This window comes from Cyprinodon tularosa, unplaced genomic scaffold (assembly GCF_016077235.1).
Source record: "Cyprinodon tularosa strain WSP-4 unplaced genomic scaffold, ASM1607723v1 ctg54, whole genome shotgun sequence".
Classification (NCBI taxonomy): Eukaryota; Metazoa; Chordata; class Actinopteri; order Cyprinodontiformes; family Cyprinodontidae; genus Cyprinodon; species Cyprinodon tularosa.
The window spans coordinates 231,872-249,959 of record NW_024039274.1 but is presented as its reverse complement, the minus strand read 5'-3'; the positions used below and the strand labels follow the sequence as shown (position 1 = coordinate 249,959).

At 36.4% G+C, this 18,088-nt stretch overlaps 1 protein-coding gene across 1 annotated transcript in view; it reads right to left on the bottom strand.

The window, feature by feature from the left end:
* Positions 1 to 313: 313 nt before the first annotated feature.
* Positions 314 to 18,088, bottom strand: part of gfra4a (GDNF family receptor alpha 4a) — a 71,706-nt gene continuing 53,931 nt past the window's right edge. Inside the window, exons 8-9 of the mRNA XM_038304703.1 lie at positions 5,133 to 5,302; positions 314 to 912 (exon numbers count right to left, since the gene is read on the bottom strand). Coding sequence (XP_038160631.1) covers positions 766 to 912; positions 5,133 to 5,302 — 317 coding nt within the window. The 3' untranslated portion in view covers positions 314 to 765. The remainder of the gene's footprint in view (positions 913 to 5,132; positions 5,303 to 18,088) is intronic.

Here is an 18,088-nt window from a genome sequence, read left to right as displayed (position 1 = left end):
CAATTTTACATAGCCTTTTTAATGATTTTTGGAAATGAACTCTTCAACCTTCAAATCAAAAACACGACCACTGACAGCCAAAGAATCTCACTGTGGTTTAACATGTGCTTCTATCAAACATTTCTGTTTAAAACAAAATATGTGCCATCAAAGATAAAGAGCGAAGCAAAACAGGCGGCTTTCTGCATGTGGACAAACACACACTTTCCACCTTAAATCTTGTGTAAGATGTCGTCTCAGAGAAGAATCTTTACATTTAATGTTTTTTTTCTACATCAAGGAATGTTCGAGAACAAAGAAAATTATTTATATATATATATATATATATATATTTGTAATGTTTTCAGTCACTGCTTTCTCAGTGTCTCTTCACTTTACACTTTCTGAACTTGTTGGCCTTTTTCTCTGTAGATATGCAGCTGAGAGAAGTCTGTGTGTTTCTTCTGTAAAAGTTGGGCTGGTGTGCAGCAGGGAATGATGTGTGGAACCTCTTTTTTTCCCCCTGTGCGGTGCCTTGGTGGCACCCTCTCCTTAGGTTCTGTCCGCAGAGTATCCTTCACAACATATCTACTCTGAGCCATTAAAAAAGAGATTAGGTGGGGTTCTGTGTATGGTAGGGAGAAGGGAATGGGGCAGGACAGAGCTGGCTCTTCCCTCTCACCCTCATCGGACACATGGGAATTGCAGTTTCTCTCTCACACCCAAATCATCCTCCCTGTCGGTTCTGCGCAGCTCGGTCCATAAAGGCCATTAAAGGGATGCCTCCTATGGTTGGCAGAGCAGCACCAGCATCAGCCAGCCCAGGATGAGCAGCATGGAGAGCCGGACTTGCTCTGGGCTATGATCCAAAAGCCTTGGAGAGGGTAGAGTGGAGTCTCCTTCGTCGCCCCACAGTCTGTCATTCCCACTAACCTGAAAGAAAGAGTATAGATATTTTCAGTGTCGCAAGTTTGGGTTAAATGTGTTTCTAAATTGCACAACATTATCATTTTACAAACAAATGCTTTGATGTATTTTGTTTGGATTTTAATGACACAGTTTACCAAAAAGAAAGGTTTTGACAAATCAAACATACATCATAAGTTACTTCCTCCTGTAACATACCAAAGTGAATTCACTCAGAGTATCATGCAGATCTGCCTATACAATATATCCTTTCTGATCACTGCAATCACCATCATGAACATTTTAATAAAAACCTGAGGGAATTTGATTAGGTAGCTTTTACCTGAATTAAATCAAATTAAATACCATGCAACAGTTGGAAGTAGAAACCTAGAAATGTCAAAGTTTGTGAAGAAGTGATATTTTTCATACAGCACTGTATTTGTTTTTATGCTGTGTGTTTAAAAGGATTGGTGATGTCTAAATTTTTACATCCTAATGTTGTCCCTTCCCTTAGCACAACAAACATGAAAAGCCAATCCTGGGATGAGGATTTTACGTTATTATTGCTGTTTTCATTTTCATTTAAAAAAATTCAATGGATCTAACAAGTACGATAAAAAGAAGTATTTTTTTTTTGCTTTAATTTTTCTCAATATGCTGCAATTACTGTCTTCTTCTCCAAGCTGACCTTTGTAATATCTACCCTGGAAATGTTGAAGAATATCTATTAAACATCATCAAAACCAACCCCTATTATACATCCTGGCATTTGGGCATTTTAGTGAGTACAGTCTGGGTGGTCTGAACCAGATGTGTCAAAGTAAAGGAAAAGAACGCAACCTTTGGACAGTGAAAAAAAAAAATCTGGTCTGAAATGATATTTATGAAAAGACAAAACCTTCCTGTTAATTTATTTTCAACCTAATTGCAAGGTAGCTATTCCCCATGTGGTTCTTTCAGCTGTTTACGTTTGGCAGGAGTTGATTTCCAGATTCTTGCAATAGATGGTTTGATAGATATAATTCAAGGTTAGGCTTTGATTTTCACCCTGTCTCTTTCTGGTTCTGCCTTCCAGCTGGGGCTTCTCCCCTTCAGTTTAATCTGCAGTCTTGTTTTAGGCTTTTAAGCTACTCTTTGGTGGTTCGTCATAGCAATCAACCATGAATATTTATTACAGAATAAGCTTGTGGAGCTGCACAGCTGTAAGGTGTGTTACGCATTGGTGCAATAAAAATAAACTGAATGGAATGTAATAGAATGAAAGCAATGCAACCTCTGGAGATTTCTCTGCAGAAAATGCAGCATTTAAACACAAACACTATAAATCAAGCTCAGCAAACCTCTCCCAGTGAAACATAGTGGTGCTAGCATCAACTGCTCTCACTATCCTTTCATCAGAGTTGATGAGTTCGGTCAAAGCTCAAAGCCACATGCATCCGAGTTGATGGGAGGATGGCTATCGCTAAATTCGAATAAAATGTGAAAAAGACCTTAAAGAGGCTGCAAAAGATTAACAACTGCAGCAAAACGAGAATGGCTCTATGTATACAACCAAAATATAACCCACAAACAATGTTTTTCTGCATATGTAGTCCATATCTGACTTTGACGCCACTACTATGTTTTTGTTCAAACAAAGCTTTATTGAACATATTAAATGAGAATCACATTCATTATCTTTTCTTTACGGAGCACAGCTGTGTGAGGTCTTAATTCTTCTTCTGCACGTGTGGATTGCTAATGTCTGATAGAAGCCGCTATTCATTAGTGATATCAGACATCAGATTAGAGCAAATAATGGACCATCACCAGCACCAGAGTGCTTTGTGGGTGTAGGCTTAGACTTTTCCTAAATACAAGTAGCAATTTGGTCAAGGAGGGATTAAATTGGCGTGAAGTTGTCTAGGCCAAAAAAGAAGATCTGCATCATTACATATAGCTCAAACTTGCAAAACCATTATGTGCTTGCCATTTCTACTGTACCAGAAACCAAACTTGCTGTCAAAGATTTGGTAGAATAATTGATAATTTTACTGTTTGTCCTGCCTGGGTGACATCATCTCTCATTTAGTGGACAAGCTTGAAGTTAGCTTCAGTTACAGAGGCCTGAGTAAATTGTTCATGCAGCTTTTAATGAATCTGGAACAACTTTAATCGACTCAGAAACAAAAATGTGCTTTAAGATTTTGAAACTGAGCTGAATTCCAAAACACAAAGACTCTTTTAAAAGCAGTAAAAAAAAAATTATTCTGTTTGTAAAAAACATCAACAACAGATGCTTTAACTGTTATGAAATTGACATTTAGATACAGTTCACTGGTTTGAAAAAAGTTTTAGTTTTTAATTAACTGCCTTTAGTAAAAAACTATTTTGCCCAGTCTAAATATTACAGATCAGCAGCAGATCAAACATACTAGAAGCAGTGATGTGGCCCTTTAATTTAGGCTGTGAGTGCTAACTTTATAGCTCTATATCAGTCTCAAAAAGAGAGAGTAATAAAATCGTAATGCAAAGTTGTTTGATGAAACAGTTGAAAAGAATGAGCAGATTCTTATATTCCTTTGAACTTACATAATGTTTAAGCCTGTGATTAGTTTAAGAACACCTTTTATATCTCACTACAGAAAAACAAAAATACAGAGGAGGCACATCCAACTTTGCATTCAATTCAAATGCAAATCAGTGACCCATCAGATCTTGGCGGAGAGGAAAGATATGTTAAAGGTGGTGAAGGAAGCCATCTCTGATAAAAGAGAAATGTCAACACTAACCAGAGGGAGAGGATTCTTTATGCTTACCTTCTAAGCAGAAATATATTTTTGTCATATTTGTAATCAGTCCTATTGATCCGCTTTTTAAGTTTTCTAAAAAAAAAGTGTTTTAAAGATTTCCTTTTAAGTATTTTTAGTTTGCATCTGCAGTAAATTAGGGGATCTGGAAGCCATGCCTAAAAAAAAAAAGAAAAGAAAAAAAAAAGAAAAAAGGATAACCCCAGATATCCTTTAGCTGTCCATCTGCTTCTTTTAACATAAAGCTCTTTGGATCTAAAGTGTCAGGTTCTGTTTGTGAAGCTGTCATATTTGACATTTTTCGAGAAAATGGTTATTAATCAGCACTGACATAATGTAAGTAAATTTCTTTCAAGCCTTTTCCGCCTTCATGCCACAGCTAAAAAGATGTTCAGATAAGAGTCAGATAATAGAACAAAAGTCAGGAAAAGGTCACCTTAAGTCTACTTTGAAAAATCCTGTGAAACCTGAAGAACAATTTATAAAGAAAACTTTGAAATAAAGTTTGTCTTAAATTTATATTATAGGCAGAATATAATAACTGAATTCTACAGGTAATGTTACAGATTATAGTTGGATAGTTGTAGATATGTATTTTTTTGTATTGTACAAGAAAGAAAATTGAACTAATTAATTTAATGCCCTGAGGTAATGAGACGTGTTGTAAATTAACACTGTATGTATCAAACTGATTAGATTTTTTATGATAGGAGTGAACAAAATATGAAACCTCTTGCTATACACCACAGTTATTCATCACTTCATTAACTACAGACTTCCTTTTCTTTCAGGAAAGTATAAAGACAACAATATTCAGGCTAAATCCTGCTGCCATTAGATTGCCTTCATTTTCTTATTTGTATGTTGTTTGTTCAACAATCTGCTCAGTAGATCATTCCAGTTGAGATCTAACTGATATTGGGTCGATTATCAGTGAAGCCGATGGCTCTGGACTGGCTAAAAATGGTGGAAACAGAAAAAGATATTATTCAGAGTCTTGGGAAAAAAAAAAAAATAGACACAGCGTCTGAGCTGTTTTACATTCTGCACCTTCCATCTGTTTGCTTGTGGCAGAATAAAAAGAAATACCTGATATCTTATTCTTTGTTACTCTTACATAAAGGCCACATTTGTAAATATATCATTTATAATTTATATGATTTAGTGTAAAGAAATTCCAGGTGGATGTATTACTCACTAATTATTTGACTTCTGAATGTAATTAGTTGCTAAGTGAGTCTCACACTGGTCATTGAGTCTTACATGTTTTAATTTAAGCGTTTCACTTATTTTTCTCTATAAATTTCCTCCGCCTTTATCACCCACTTCGTTAAAACAAATACTCCATGTTTAGCTGCTGTGGGACCCAGATCACAGCGGGGTCATCTCTCCACCTGTGGCTCAGTTTTTAGAAAAGCTTGCACATCACGTTTCCATTCTTCCATCTCGTCTCACCTGAGTAGGTATTTGTGCCCGCAGAACGTTCTGCTCTGTTTCCATGGAGATACTCGGGGCGGTGGTTGCCAAGTGTGGACTCTCGTTGTCTGTCGCTGGACTTGTCACCCCAGGCTGACTGGCGCCTGTTTTTACATCTGATCCGTTCCCGAATGCTACGATGGCGTTTTCTGCAACACACCAGCAGCAGAAATAAAGATTTAAAAGCACATAATGATTCTGCTCCTTAGGAGATAAAAAATCTGATTATTACAGGTCATAGATATTTTGACGAGTTCTGACTACGAATCATATGACGCAGGACCTGTAAAATAAACACAAACAGCATCTAGCCATCATGCTGCCGCTAAAGGTCAGGGCTCACTGTATCATCCAGGTGCCTGAAAATAAATTAAACAATCTTAGTGAAGTTCATCATTTCATTGATTCTAATAAAATATTGTTCAGATTCATTACACACAAAGTCAAATTGTGTAGTTAACCTGTCTACACAAGGGTATACTGATGGTTAGAGCTAATGGCTGATTATAACTCAAATTTAGCACTGGCTAAGACCAAAACAGGATGTTAAGGCAGATATGTTATGGCAATGTTATGTTCAATTCAATCCTTTGGATGACATCCAGCACGGACTGAGATCCTCCAATTTTATTCACTTCAGGCTATTCATACGCATGTAGCTCCAGTTCACAACAAATGTCACCTCAAGGTACTTTACAGACACAATAGTCAGATCATACAGTCAAAGTTTTCTGTGCAAGGAAATTCAGCTGAAAGCATCTACAATCTATTGACTCTACAGCAATCGCTCACACCCAGCATGCATGGAGCAAAAGTGGAGAGGAAAACTCCCTTTTAACAGGAAGAACCCTCCAGCAGAACCAGACTTAGTGTGAGTGGCATCCTGCCAAGGCTGACTGGGGTTTGAGGAGACAGAAGCAGACACACAAAACAAACAGAAGGACTGATCTATAAATACTTTAAATGTTAGAAAAGGTGACAGTAAATTAGCTCTACAGGTAGCTCTGTCTGAGAAAGAGAGAATTGAGCAGACAAGCTCAGAGCCAGTTTTCATATCACAGGGATGAATGGGAGCACATACAGTTAGTCAGAGTAAAGGTTGAGCCCATGCATATGTCTAGAAGAGAAACAAAACCAAGCACTGAAAAAGAGGCCCAACTCTATCATCTACTGTATAATCTAAAGTGTTGATGGCAGCAGCCCAGCTAATATTTCTCTCCAGGATGATGTCACAGTCAAACAAAACACACCCAAAGCCTGTACTTCTTATAGATCCATCCCTCTTCTCAAATTCGATGCTAAGATTGTCTTAAGACTAATAGCAACTTACCTTAAAACCTGAAATATTCACTTATTGTATAATATTTGCAAATTTTTAAGGTAATCTACTTTTATCACTTCTCCCTTGACATGGAGAAGGACTGGGTTGGGTGGATTTATCTTGTAAGAGTATAAAAAAATATATGTATTTAGAAAAGAAAATGTATTTCTTGGATTCAGCTTGTATACGATTTCCTCTCCAAAAGCGAAGGTTATGACAAATAACAATCATTATAGTTATTTTACACTAGCTTTGGACCAGACCTTTCCAAACTCAATTTGTTAAACTTTAGAAGCATTCTTAATTTCATAAAAATATCTTCCTTTGTTGCAAAAGATTTCTTTTTCGGGTCATTAAAAAAAAACTATCAATGTATGCTGACGACGTTTTCTTGTGTGTCCAAGTTTTGACTCAGTTCTGTCTATTTTCAAAAAATATGGCATTTGCTCCTTTTCTGCTTATAAATCCTGTCTCCTTAAGAGTGAATGTTTTAATATTAACTCTTAAGCTCTGTCACGTATATACACATACTTCTTAATAGTCCTACATTTCTGTATTATGAATCCTTTGTTTTAGTCCTGAGTTCTATTTCACTAGAACATTTATTAAGTTTACCTTAAATGCAAATCATAACCATCTAACTCTACAACAAAAATCACGATGGATGTATCACATCTTAATAACGGGGGTTTTGCCTTTTAAATAGAAGTACTGAATTAGATTTTATTTTTAATAATAATCTAAACATCCATTTCAAACAAGAGAAACATACAAGGACAAATCAATCTATTCAGTGTGGAACATAGCATCTTCAGTCTTTTCTGCTCACAGGATGTAAAAAAGAAAAAAAATGTCTGGAGCTGAATTGAAAGCAAAACCCTGAGCATAAATACGTCAGATGTCCTACATGTATACATATAATTTATCTCTCTCAGGATATCTGGTGTAAGGAAATGGCTAAAAATGGGAAACATTCTGTGTAGTATTTACGCCAGGGGAATAGACTCCAATATGTCTTTCCTGAGGCAAAAATACTGCAGTCCACAATCCTTTACAAAACTTTCTGCCAATGCACACGACAAATGTGCTTCTGAGCAAAAATGTACAACGTTTTATGCTCGATTTTGCAGATGACAGCCTTAGTTTTTGATATATATATATATATATATATATATATATATATATATATATATATATATATATATATATATATATATATATATATATATATATATATATATATATATAATTCCAGCCTATGCAGTTTTAAATAGGATTTTTTAAATAAAAAAAAAACCTGGTCAAACAATGAATAACTCATCTGCTGTCAGTAGGTTTGCTGGCTCACCTAAATAGCTGCGGGGCAGTATTAAAAGACAGAGGCAAGAAATTTTCCAAACACAGTAAACTTGACTTTTTTTAACCTTCCTGCTGATTTTTAAACGTTAAGTCGGCATCTAAAATCTCCCTCCCAGCAGTTTGCTGCTGTCAGTTGTGAAAATATCCACAAATGTGGGTTTTAAAAAGGCAAAGAGCGAGTGTTTACTGGGAACTACTTCTGAAATGTCTGTGGGGGGAACAACAATGGGATGAAGGGGAGCTCTTTTAAAGGTGCCGTAAACCTCCAGTGAAAAGCGGCACAATATGAATTATTCTACAGGAGTTGAATAAAATAAGAAAGATAAGAGAAAGAGAAATAAAAGTGTTTGAATGACAAGGTGAGAGTGTGATCCTTTCTGTATGACATCATATTGGGTATTCAGAGACGCTCATGCAATTTTTATTGGACATTTCACAATAAACAAGAGCACCTCATCAGTTCCACTCTCTGGAAAAAAGGAATATGCTAGTCATAGGTAAAGGGGTGCAGAGTCATCTTTTATTAAAACATCCTGGATTATTCAGTGAAGAAAGACCTATAAGGTTACCTTTAGCTGAATAAGTCCAGATACAAAATAATCCAAATAATTAATGCCATATTGAATAAAACCATAGTTTCTACTTTTACGCCAGTAATAGCCATATATTATCGCTCCTGTTTGGCTCCGTCCATCTTCAGTAACTTCACTGAGTAACAAACAAACTTGTTTTTTTTTGCTGTTTTTCAAAAGTTATTCCAAAAAAAAAAGACACACAGGTAATGTTTATGTTAAAATTAGCATGACATTTTACTATGACATTTGGAGGTCAGACTAACTTACTGTAAGGAGTAAATTTCGGCTCTGCTTTAATATGTTTTATGTTAAAAAGAAAATTAGTTTAGAAAACTGTTCCTGGAATAGTCAATTTGACATTATTTCCTTTGATTGTTTTATTATAGTCTTCAAAATACAAACATTTGTACATAATTGCATTCTGGTCTGCCTAAATCACAAAAAATTTAACATCTGATGTTATAATGAGTAATTTCTTGGACGGCTACGTTTTAGTTTTAATAAAAAATAAGATGAAGTATTGCTGCTCTTACTGGAGTACAATTTTTGAATACTATACCCACTTCTGCTTATTGTGTTTACATTTATGAGGAAAGAGATTCATGTAATACTTTTGGAATTAAAGCTGCACTGCAAAAGGTGATCCTAAAACAAGTAAAATGTGTTTATTTGCCTTTGATTTGAGCAGGTAAATAAAATGATTTGCAAATACAATGGGAAGATAGATAGACATTCTGTACTTGAAATAAGATATTAGGGATTTTTTTATTATTCTAAACTTAAGTTATCTAATTGAGTTGGCTAATTTTCTGACTTTCATACTCTGATATAACGAAAATACTTTACTGTACTACTAATTTTTTGTAGTGTGTAACATTACGAAACATGGAAAAGAATGTATTACTTTAAGGACTTTGCAGATGTATTGTAGGAACAGATTAAAAAACAAATAAAAATACTTACATGAGGTATGGGACACAAAAAAATCCCATTAAAAGCCATAAATTTAAAAAACATTGATGTTGACTTTGAGATTATAGTCGCTACAACTTTTTGCAGGGTGTGAATCCTTTACTTTTATAATCACCATAGCATTACATAACAATAAAATAATGCTGACAGTAAAACTCTGTGGTAGCGATAATCCAATTCAACTGATGGAACCATGAATTCTGCTCTCTAAAAGAAAACCCTGATAGAGAATATCTGGCCATCAGTTAGTGGCCTTAAGCTCCAACTCCCCTGGGATATGCTGAAAAGCCTCATAAAAAAGGACAAAATGAATGTTTTGGAATGGTCTAATCTGATGGAGAGGCTGTGACTTTGAATGCCCTGTGTGGCTGAATGAAAACAATTATACAAAGAAGAGGGATTCAAATTCATGCACAGCCATGTAGAAGATCTGATAGCTCTTGATGGTGGCTGTTATTGCAGAGAATGATTCAACTAGCTATTAGGTTTAAGGGAGGATTACTTGTTAAATGGGAGTAGAAAAGCTCAAATAGCATTTTATGTACAATAAATTAAAACATCATTTAATAACCGAAGACTGTATATGAATGGATTATATTTTATGTAATATATTAATGTGTGAGAATAAAGCAAAACAAGAAATCTGTAAGGGGGGATACATTTTTCACAGCACTGGGGCAGACATCTACTTAGATAGATGCATTAATATAGTTTGCTGTGGTCAGAACCTAACGACATTAACTGACATATTTGAAAAAACAATTAAACACACTAAAAAGGTTTCAAATGAACTCTAATTTTAAATCAGACTAAATTCTTATTAATTTTTGGAGCTCAGGATACATGGCCAAAAAATAAAATATTGAATTATATTGAAATACAAGTATTCAGATTGAATTAATTTGAATAATTATACAAAATAATTGAAAAAGCTGTGGCTTCTGCTCCATTTCAGATATTGTAAAAATATATATTTTTAAACTTATTATGTCTGAAAAAAATAAACGGAACTGAATTTGTAATGTTTTATTATAAACCTCATGAATCTTTGCTATAAAATGTTTTATTTTCATCATTATTATCAAATTCTATATCTAGCAACAAAGTGTATGATGACAATAAGTGAAATCATCATGTGTGGGTTGCAATGAAGTCAGCAACAGGATCAACTGCTTAGCAACAAGGTGACTAAACTAATTGACTCAGTAAGAATTAGCCCTTAACCAAAATAGCTACACCCTGACCTAATTGGAACCACTATACTGATCTGTTTCCTGCTAATTTTCCTCTCTTTGATACATGACTCTTTTTTTACAGCTGCATTAATAAAAGATTTAAATAAGACATAAAGTGTTTGATATTTATAATCAATTCTTTGTAAGCATTAATGATTTTTGATCCACTAATACCTATAGATTAAATGGATACAGTTAGTGACTTAAAAAACAACAACAAATAAGACAATTACTGATTGTAATGATCTAGAAATGTTGGTTTGAAAACAGATAATTTAGGGAATCTATAAACGATAATTATGTGGTATGAGAGGCGTTCTCAAAGTTTGTTTACCAGTTTTTTCTCTATGGGTATTTCATAATTTAGGATGTTGTGCTTTTTCTTCTGAGGATCTAAAAAGGGTTAAAGTGACTAATCTGACACTGTGACTGGCAAAATGATTAAACGAGTTACTCAAACAGTGGCTATAACCTTTGCAGTTATCCAGTTCCTAAAAACGCAAGATGCAGACAAATAACACCACTAAAGGTTGACTTTTTTGATTGGACATCATGAAAACCTCCTACTATGGGGCGGAGTCAAAGGGGGGTTATGGCCATCCCTAGCCAATCATTGGCCACCTCTCTGGTTCACCTACCTGGTGATTGGTTGTTCCCACTGGGATGTAATTCACCACCTCTGAAACAAGCAGTTCTCCTCTATATTGCAGAGGGTGGCAGCAGTGATACCATTATATGGAATGTCCTATATGGAAGTTTTGAAAATTATTATAATAACCAAAAACTTTCTAGAAAAATTCAGCAGTTAATTACTAGCAACAACTAATACCAAATACTGTTTTAATAATTAGTTTTTCATGTTTTATGGGGCAGAGTTCGTCTCTGCACTTATCTAGGAGTCTTCTATGTAATTTAAGATAAAGAACAACTACCCAACCCATTAAATGTATATAAAATGTAGAACCATAAATTAATTTAAACAGTTTACAAGAAAAAATATGTGTGTAGCTTTAGTATTAAGAGACTTATTAAAATCTTGTCTGTCTTCAGTGATTTATTTGAAAAATATAGATGTTTTCTGCATCTAATTTCCTGATGGTTCATCGTGAACAGTACATATTGACCCTGAATTGGATCAACTGAATGCATAAACTGAACTGCAGCAGGTGGCTTATTAAATCCAATCAGCAAACAAAACCAGTCGAAACCAGGATGCACCTCTTGGTTATGGCTTAAGAACTAACAAAAGATACCAAAATTATACTTGGGACAATTTTGATGAGGTCAAGGTTGGATAATTAGATAGACAGAAATGTGAGGGGAGCAGCTGGGATATTATTCAATGTTAATTTAAAGTATTTTTAAAAACTCAAATTTACTCCTCTAGAGCAGTGTTTTACAATCCTGGTCCTCAAGGCACCCTGCTCTGCATGTTTTGGATGTTTCTGAGGTTAACCAAACCTGATTCAGACGATTGCAGTTCAGTAAAGCCTGATAATCTGCTATCAATTGATAACAGGTGTGTGAAAGCTGGGAAACATCTAAAACATGAAGGGCAGGGTGCGTTGAGGACCAGGATTGAAAAACACTGCTCTAGAGTTCAAGAAAATCTTTATGACCCTGTGAATTTTCACAAGGAACACATAAAACCTTGATTAAAAAATACCAAACATGTTTGCTTAAAGGTACATAGTTACATTATTTGACATTTTTTTATCTATACGCCACTAACTTATTGGTTGCGCACAAAGTCTTTATTAAAAATTATTTTATCCTGCTTGGTTAGTATTTTATGCATAATTTTTGCTTAGTCTGTGAGTAAATAAAGCCTGTCTATCTATACTTACCATAAAAATAAAAAAAATGTACACGACTGAATAAAGTGAATGTGATTGGTCGATTATCAAGGGGGCAGGATTGTTGTGGCGGAAGGTCCACAAGTGGGTTTGGTTGTGGCCGGTGTCTCAGAAGCATCTTGCTAACCAGTTAGGAACTTAGTGCTTGTAGGTTCCCAATGAGAAATTACATAGGGACCAAGTAGCACTAAATTAGTGACTTAGAAAAGCGACTGTCAAGGAATGCTATGGACAGCGGAAACATGCAAGAGGAGGAGAGTTTTGTGTCGGAGGTCGTGAATAAGTCTCCTCCTTTATACATTTTTTATTAAGAGGGGGATGAAGTTGTTGTGGAAGAGGACGCCAAGGCGGCAGAAGCTTGGTTTGGTGTAGAAGGCTTACAGCTGTACATGTAAATTATTCTTATTTCTTACTTCAACCGTTGCATATACTGTATTAGCTGCGACATATGAATCAAGACACTATGACCAAAAAAATTTGATTGACAGATGACTGCTGATATATGATTGGCCAAATTTAGGTGTACAAGCTGATGTATAACTAACTGTTTTAATTTAGATCTTTCTATGTACTGCCTTAAAATTATAAGATAGATCAGAAGCAGTTATATGTAGCTTAGGATTATGGCAGAAAAAAGGTCCTCCTGAAGTTTAGTCATCAATATAATGCAAAAATCTGATGATTATTTAAACAGATCATTCATAGTAAGGAAACTAAAACTGTTAGGCATTGCAAATTAGGGGAATTTGTATAATTTAGAGGGAAGTGTGTGGTACACCCCAAGGTCTTGGATCTACTACAACCGACACGATCATGTGATATATTAATATTCCTTAAGCATTCATTTTTATCCACTAAATGGGCTACTCGGCTGCAATTACATTTGCATGAAAGTCACTTCAATTATAATGTACTCAAACAAAGACATGCATGACGGAACCATCAATTAATATTCTTGGCCTATGCTGTAACATGGATGTGGTAAAAATCGCTCCACTATGCTGTCTATTTCTGTCAAAAAGCCCTCAGATTTGAGCGGAGGCTCGCTGATTATTAGGCAGAGGATTCCTAAGCCTTTAGTGGAGTATAGGGTGTGACATACAAACATTGATTTCTCACAGGATCAAAACAAATTGATCCATTCTCCCGAGGTAGTTTTCCTTTGCAAACAAGATTCTGCAGAAATCAATGCGGAGACTTTCTCTCGTCTCTCTTCACTGATGCAATTCTGTGTATGAGCTGCAAGATAAAGATGGAGAATTGGATGGGTGACCCACAGGCTCCTTCTGACAACCCAGCAGCTTTTATAGTGATTGGAAAAGCAAGACCCCAGTAGATTGAAATAATAAAAGAATAGTTAAGGGTGCCCTTTGTTCTATTTCCTTAAACAACAATTTGGATTGCCCCTTTTATTTTCTATCTGACTCCAACAGCATACAATTCTTTTAAAAAGGAAGACACAAACTATCTTCTCAACCCAGCTGACATCAAAACACTAAAAACCAGAAGTCCCTGTTCAACATGTTTACAGCTAGTTTAAAACAGCATCACTTAATGTGGTGGAGTCCTTTACCAAAGCAGCAGCTATGACCCTGAAACATTCTAAATTTTCTTAAAACTCAAAGCTTAAAGCGCAAATTTAACTATTGCATGGTAATCGTTACAGCAATTTTTTTTTATAAATACAAATCTGAATATTATCAGTCATGGTGTGTGGTTCTTTTGAGTCTTCTGATATACCTTTGTGTGTTATTTCTCTGTTATGTTCAAGAAAGGTGGTTTTGCCTGATGCTTGTTGATAGCTTTTTTTGGGGGTCTTGCTTTTTTCTGTTAATTTCATCCCCAGAAGCAGTAGAAACTCCAACTAAAAATTTTCTGCTTAAAGTCTGTATGCAGACATCCTCAATTACTCCACTGATTTATGCATTTATTTGTTTTGAACATAGCCTGTAGATATATATGTTTGAGGATGAAGATATTTTGTAATTTTAAGATAAAACTGTACTTTGACGGACTTGTATTGTTTTCTTTTTTACAGTGCTGCTTTTATGTGTTTAATTATTGAAATAAATAAAAACACATTTTAAGACTGTAACTTAAATACATAGGGTAAATAAAAATCCGTCACAGCAGATTTATTTATAGGCGCTATTGGACTTTATCTTTGGATTAGATAGAGGGGGAAGACATCTGCTAAGGTCGACAGGCCGGAACTCAAACCTGCGACAACGAGGACCAAAGCTTCTGAACATTGGTCACACACTTAAACCTAGCGCCATGCTGCACCCCTTACAGCAAATTTCAAAGTTGAACAAATTAAAAATCAGTCCTAAAATCATGTGTTGTATCTGTTGTTACTGCTCCGCACTGCTCTTCTTCCTCTTTGTGTTATAATTTTCATTGCCATGTGGTGAGGTCTGCTCTGCGAGAGGCTCCAAAAGCTCTATATTCCGATGGTTGACGCCAGGGGCGTTGCTAGGCACAAAGCTTTACTGGGGCACTGGCCCCCTACCACATATGCCCCTCCTTCCATACACAAATACAGACAAGCACAATGCCCCACCCTGATATATTCCTACAAAAATTACCAGTTGAGTGTTAGAGCATATTTGTTTTAACAAACATGAACATTTTCAACATTGCAGCTATAAAAAATAAGACATTACCAACTTTAAAAATAAAAAGTTTCCCTATACACATTCTGAAGTAATCATTAATTCCTAGGTTTCAGAGTTTTAGTTCAGGGGAAAGTTTAACTCAGTGGTTCCCAAAGATTTTCTTCTGGGCCCCCCTTTGGATTACAATAACATTTCCACGACACCCCCACCCCACAAAAAAAAAAAAAAAAGAATCAACTGGGCACACACATCGTTCAACCAGATATAATAGACTTATACACATATTTTGTTTTCAAACTCCACTGCAGTTTATTTCACACTTCAGGTTGCAACAAAACAAACTACACCATCTTTACAGTGGAACACTTTTGTGTAACTGTATTTTTTTCATAGTTCTATACTGTAGATTAGAAGAGGATTCTTTGTCTGTGTTATTTTAAACATATTTCTTTTTTTTTATTTGTAACAATATTTAACTTTGCTATAATCTATACATTAAAAAAGCCTCTGTGCAAAATGGAGTGAAAACATTGAACAGCTCCCTGAGAGTTTTTTCTTTGTACTTCAATCCTCCCATCTTTTCAGTGGCTGTAGTGAGCCTGCTTTTTGCTGTAGATCTTCTCAAATCTGGGTTGCAGTGTCACAACTGTCCATTATGCTCAGTCAAGCAAGCGCTGTTTTTTATTTTTTTTGTTTTTTTTTTCTTCATTCATCCATACCGCTTCCCGGGTCCCCCCCTGCAATGGCATTGCGCCCCCCCTAGGGGGTGCGCCCCACACTTTGGGAACCACTGGTTTAACTCAACCTGAACTAAGTTTTTCTCTTATTTTTTGAGCATTAAAGTGTACCTCCTATTTATCATTTTTGCAAAGCGGTCAATCACTAGACTCTGACTCAGCTTAGAAAGTTCTTCCTTTTCAACTGATAAAATAGCAAGATGATGGAGCCTGTCTTGTCCCATTGTGCACCTCAGCCAAGTGTGGATCCTTCTCAACACACTGAATGACCTTTCACAACTCCAGCTGTAGACTGGGATTGTGAGGGAGATCTGGATGACCTGCGTTAGTGTGGGGAACATGGTGTTATCAAGCAAGTTGAAAACACACTGCATATCCTTGATGACAGGGCTTTCTTTTCAACCAGGAAAAGCTTTCAAACCATTTTGAATTAAATTAAAGTTTTTTTTTACTCCAAATTTGTCCTGGGGATAGTGAGACAACTTCACTTGTCTAGGACCATCATGCTTTCCCCCTAAGTCACTAATGTCCCCTTCTTGTTTGTGGACGCTGGTTGTTGCTCCCTCATCACCTTCATGGTCCTCTCTCTCCTGTCTCTCAACTGTCTCTTGCCTGTCAGTCTCGCCTCCTCCTCCCTTTCCTACTCCAGCACCTTCATTCTCTACAGCAAACATTAAAAAACATAAATCTATAATTATGTAAATATCTATCATATTGCTTATAACGTTCCTAATGTAACTGCTTAGCTTAAATCACTAATTCATCACGGGACCTTACCTCCCTCTCTCTCCTCTTGTTTTACTGCTTCCCTGTCTCTGCTTCATGTGAGGAATTTCCTGATATCCATCTACAAACCAATGCAGTAATTTTCAGTCAGTAGCATAAAGCATGTGGTTTCACTGGGAAAATAATAAAATTGACAGGTAAGAAACGTTACCAGGACTAAAAATGCGTCGCGGCCGCACAGTGTCCCATCCAACTCAGTGAGAGCTGCGCGTTAGTTTACCTGCAGTTCATGCAGTGACATGCGCTGACGTGGGGGCGCTAATTCATCCTCAATTTGGAGTAGAAATATACGTCTCCTCCCGTTGGAATTATTTTAATTGATGCATTAAAAATTTTATTACTGTTGCAAATATTCATGAGATTTATACTGGGGCACGTGCCCCAGTAAATGGGGTCTGGTGACGCCAATGGTTGACGCTCTTCTACTGACTCTGCTTCACCTCTTTCTGGTGACTAAAGTCTCTCAGTGGAAACAGCTGATCTTCACTCTCTCTATGTTTTCAGCCACTGTAGAAGCATTCAGTTTACCTGCCAAAAATCCATGGTTACGTCATATGAGTGCAACAAAATAAAAAAATTGTAATCTGAATGTGTTTTCCTTCGGACATTTTAAACATATGCTGCTCATTTTAGTGCCATGAAATGAATTTCAACAGTATTTTACCAATATTATTTTAGCATACATTTTTGAAATGAGAAAAGAAGGTCAAAAGCACTTCAAATACACTATATTGCCAAAAGTATTTGCTCACCCATCCAAATTATTGGAATCAGGTGTTCCAATCACTTCCATGGCCACAGGTGTATAAATTCAAGCACCTAGGCATGCAGACTGTTTTTACAAACATTTGTGAAAGAATGGGTCGCTCTCAGGAGCTCAGTGAATTCCAGCGTGGAACTGTGATAGGATGCCACCTGTGCAACAAATCCAGTCGTGAAATTTCCTCGCTCCTAAATATTCCACAGTCAACTGTCAGCTGTATTATAAGAAAATGGAAGTGTTTGGGAACGACAGCAACTCAGCCACGAAGTGGTAGGCCACGTAAACTGACGGAGCGGGGTCAGCGGATGCTGACGCGCATAGTGCGAAGAGGTCGCCAACTTTCTGCAGAGTCAATCACTACAGACCTCCAAACTTCATGTGGCCTTCAGATTAGCTCAAGAACAGTGCGCAGAGAGCTTCATGGAATGGGTTTCCATGGTCGAGCAGCTGCATCCAAGCCATACATCACCAAGTGCAATGCAAAGCGTCGGATGCGGTGGTGTAAAGCACGCCGCCACTGGACTCTAGAGCAGTGGAGACGCGTTCTCTGGAGTGACGAATCGCGCTTCTCCATCTGGCAATCTGATGGACGGGTCTGGGTTTGGCGGTTGCCAGGAGAACGGTACTTGTCTGACTGCATTGTGCCAAGTGTAAAGTTTGGTGGAGGGGGGATTATGGTGTGGGGTTGTTTTTCAGGAGCTGGGCTTGGCCCC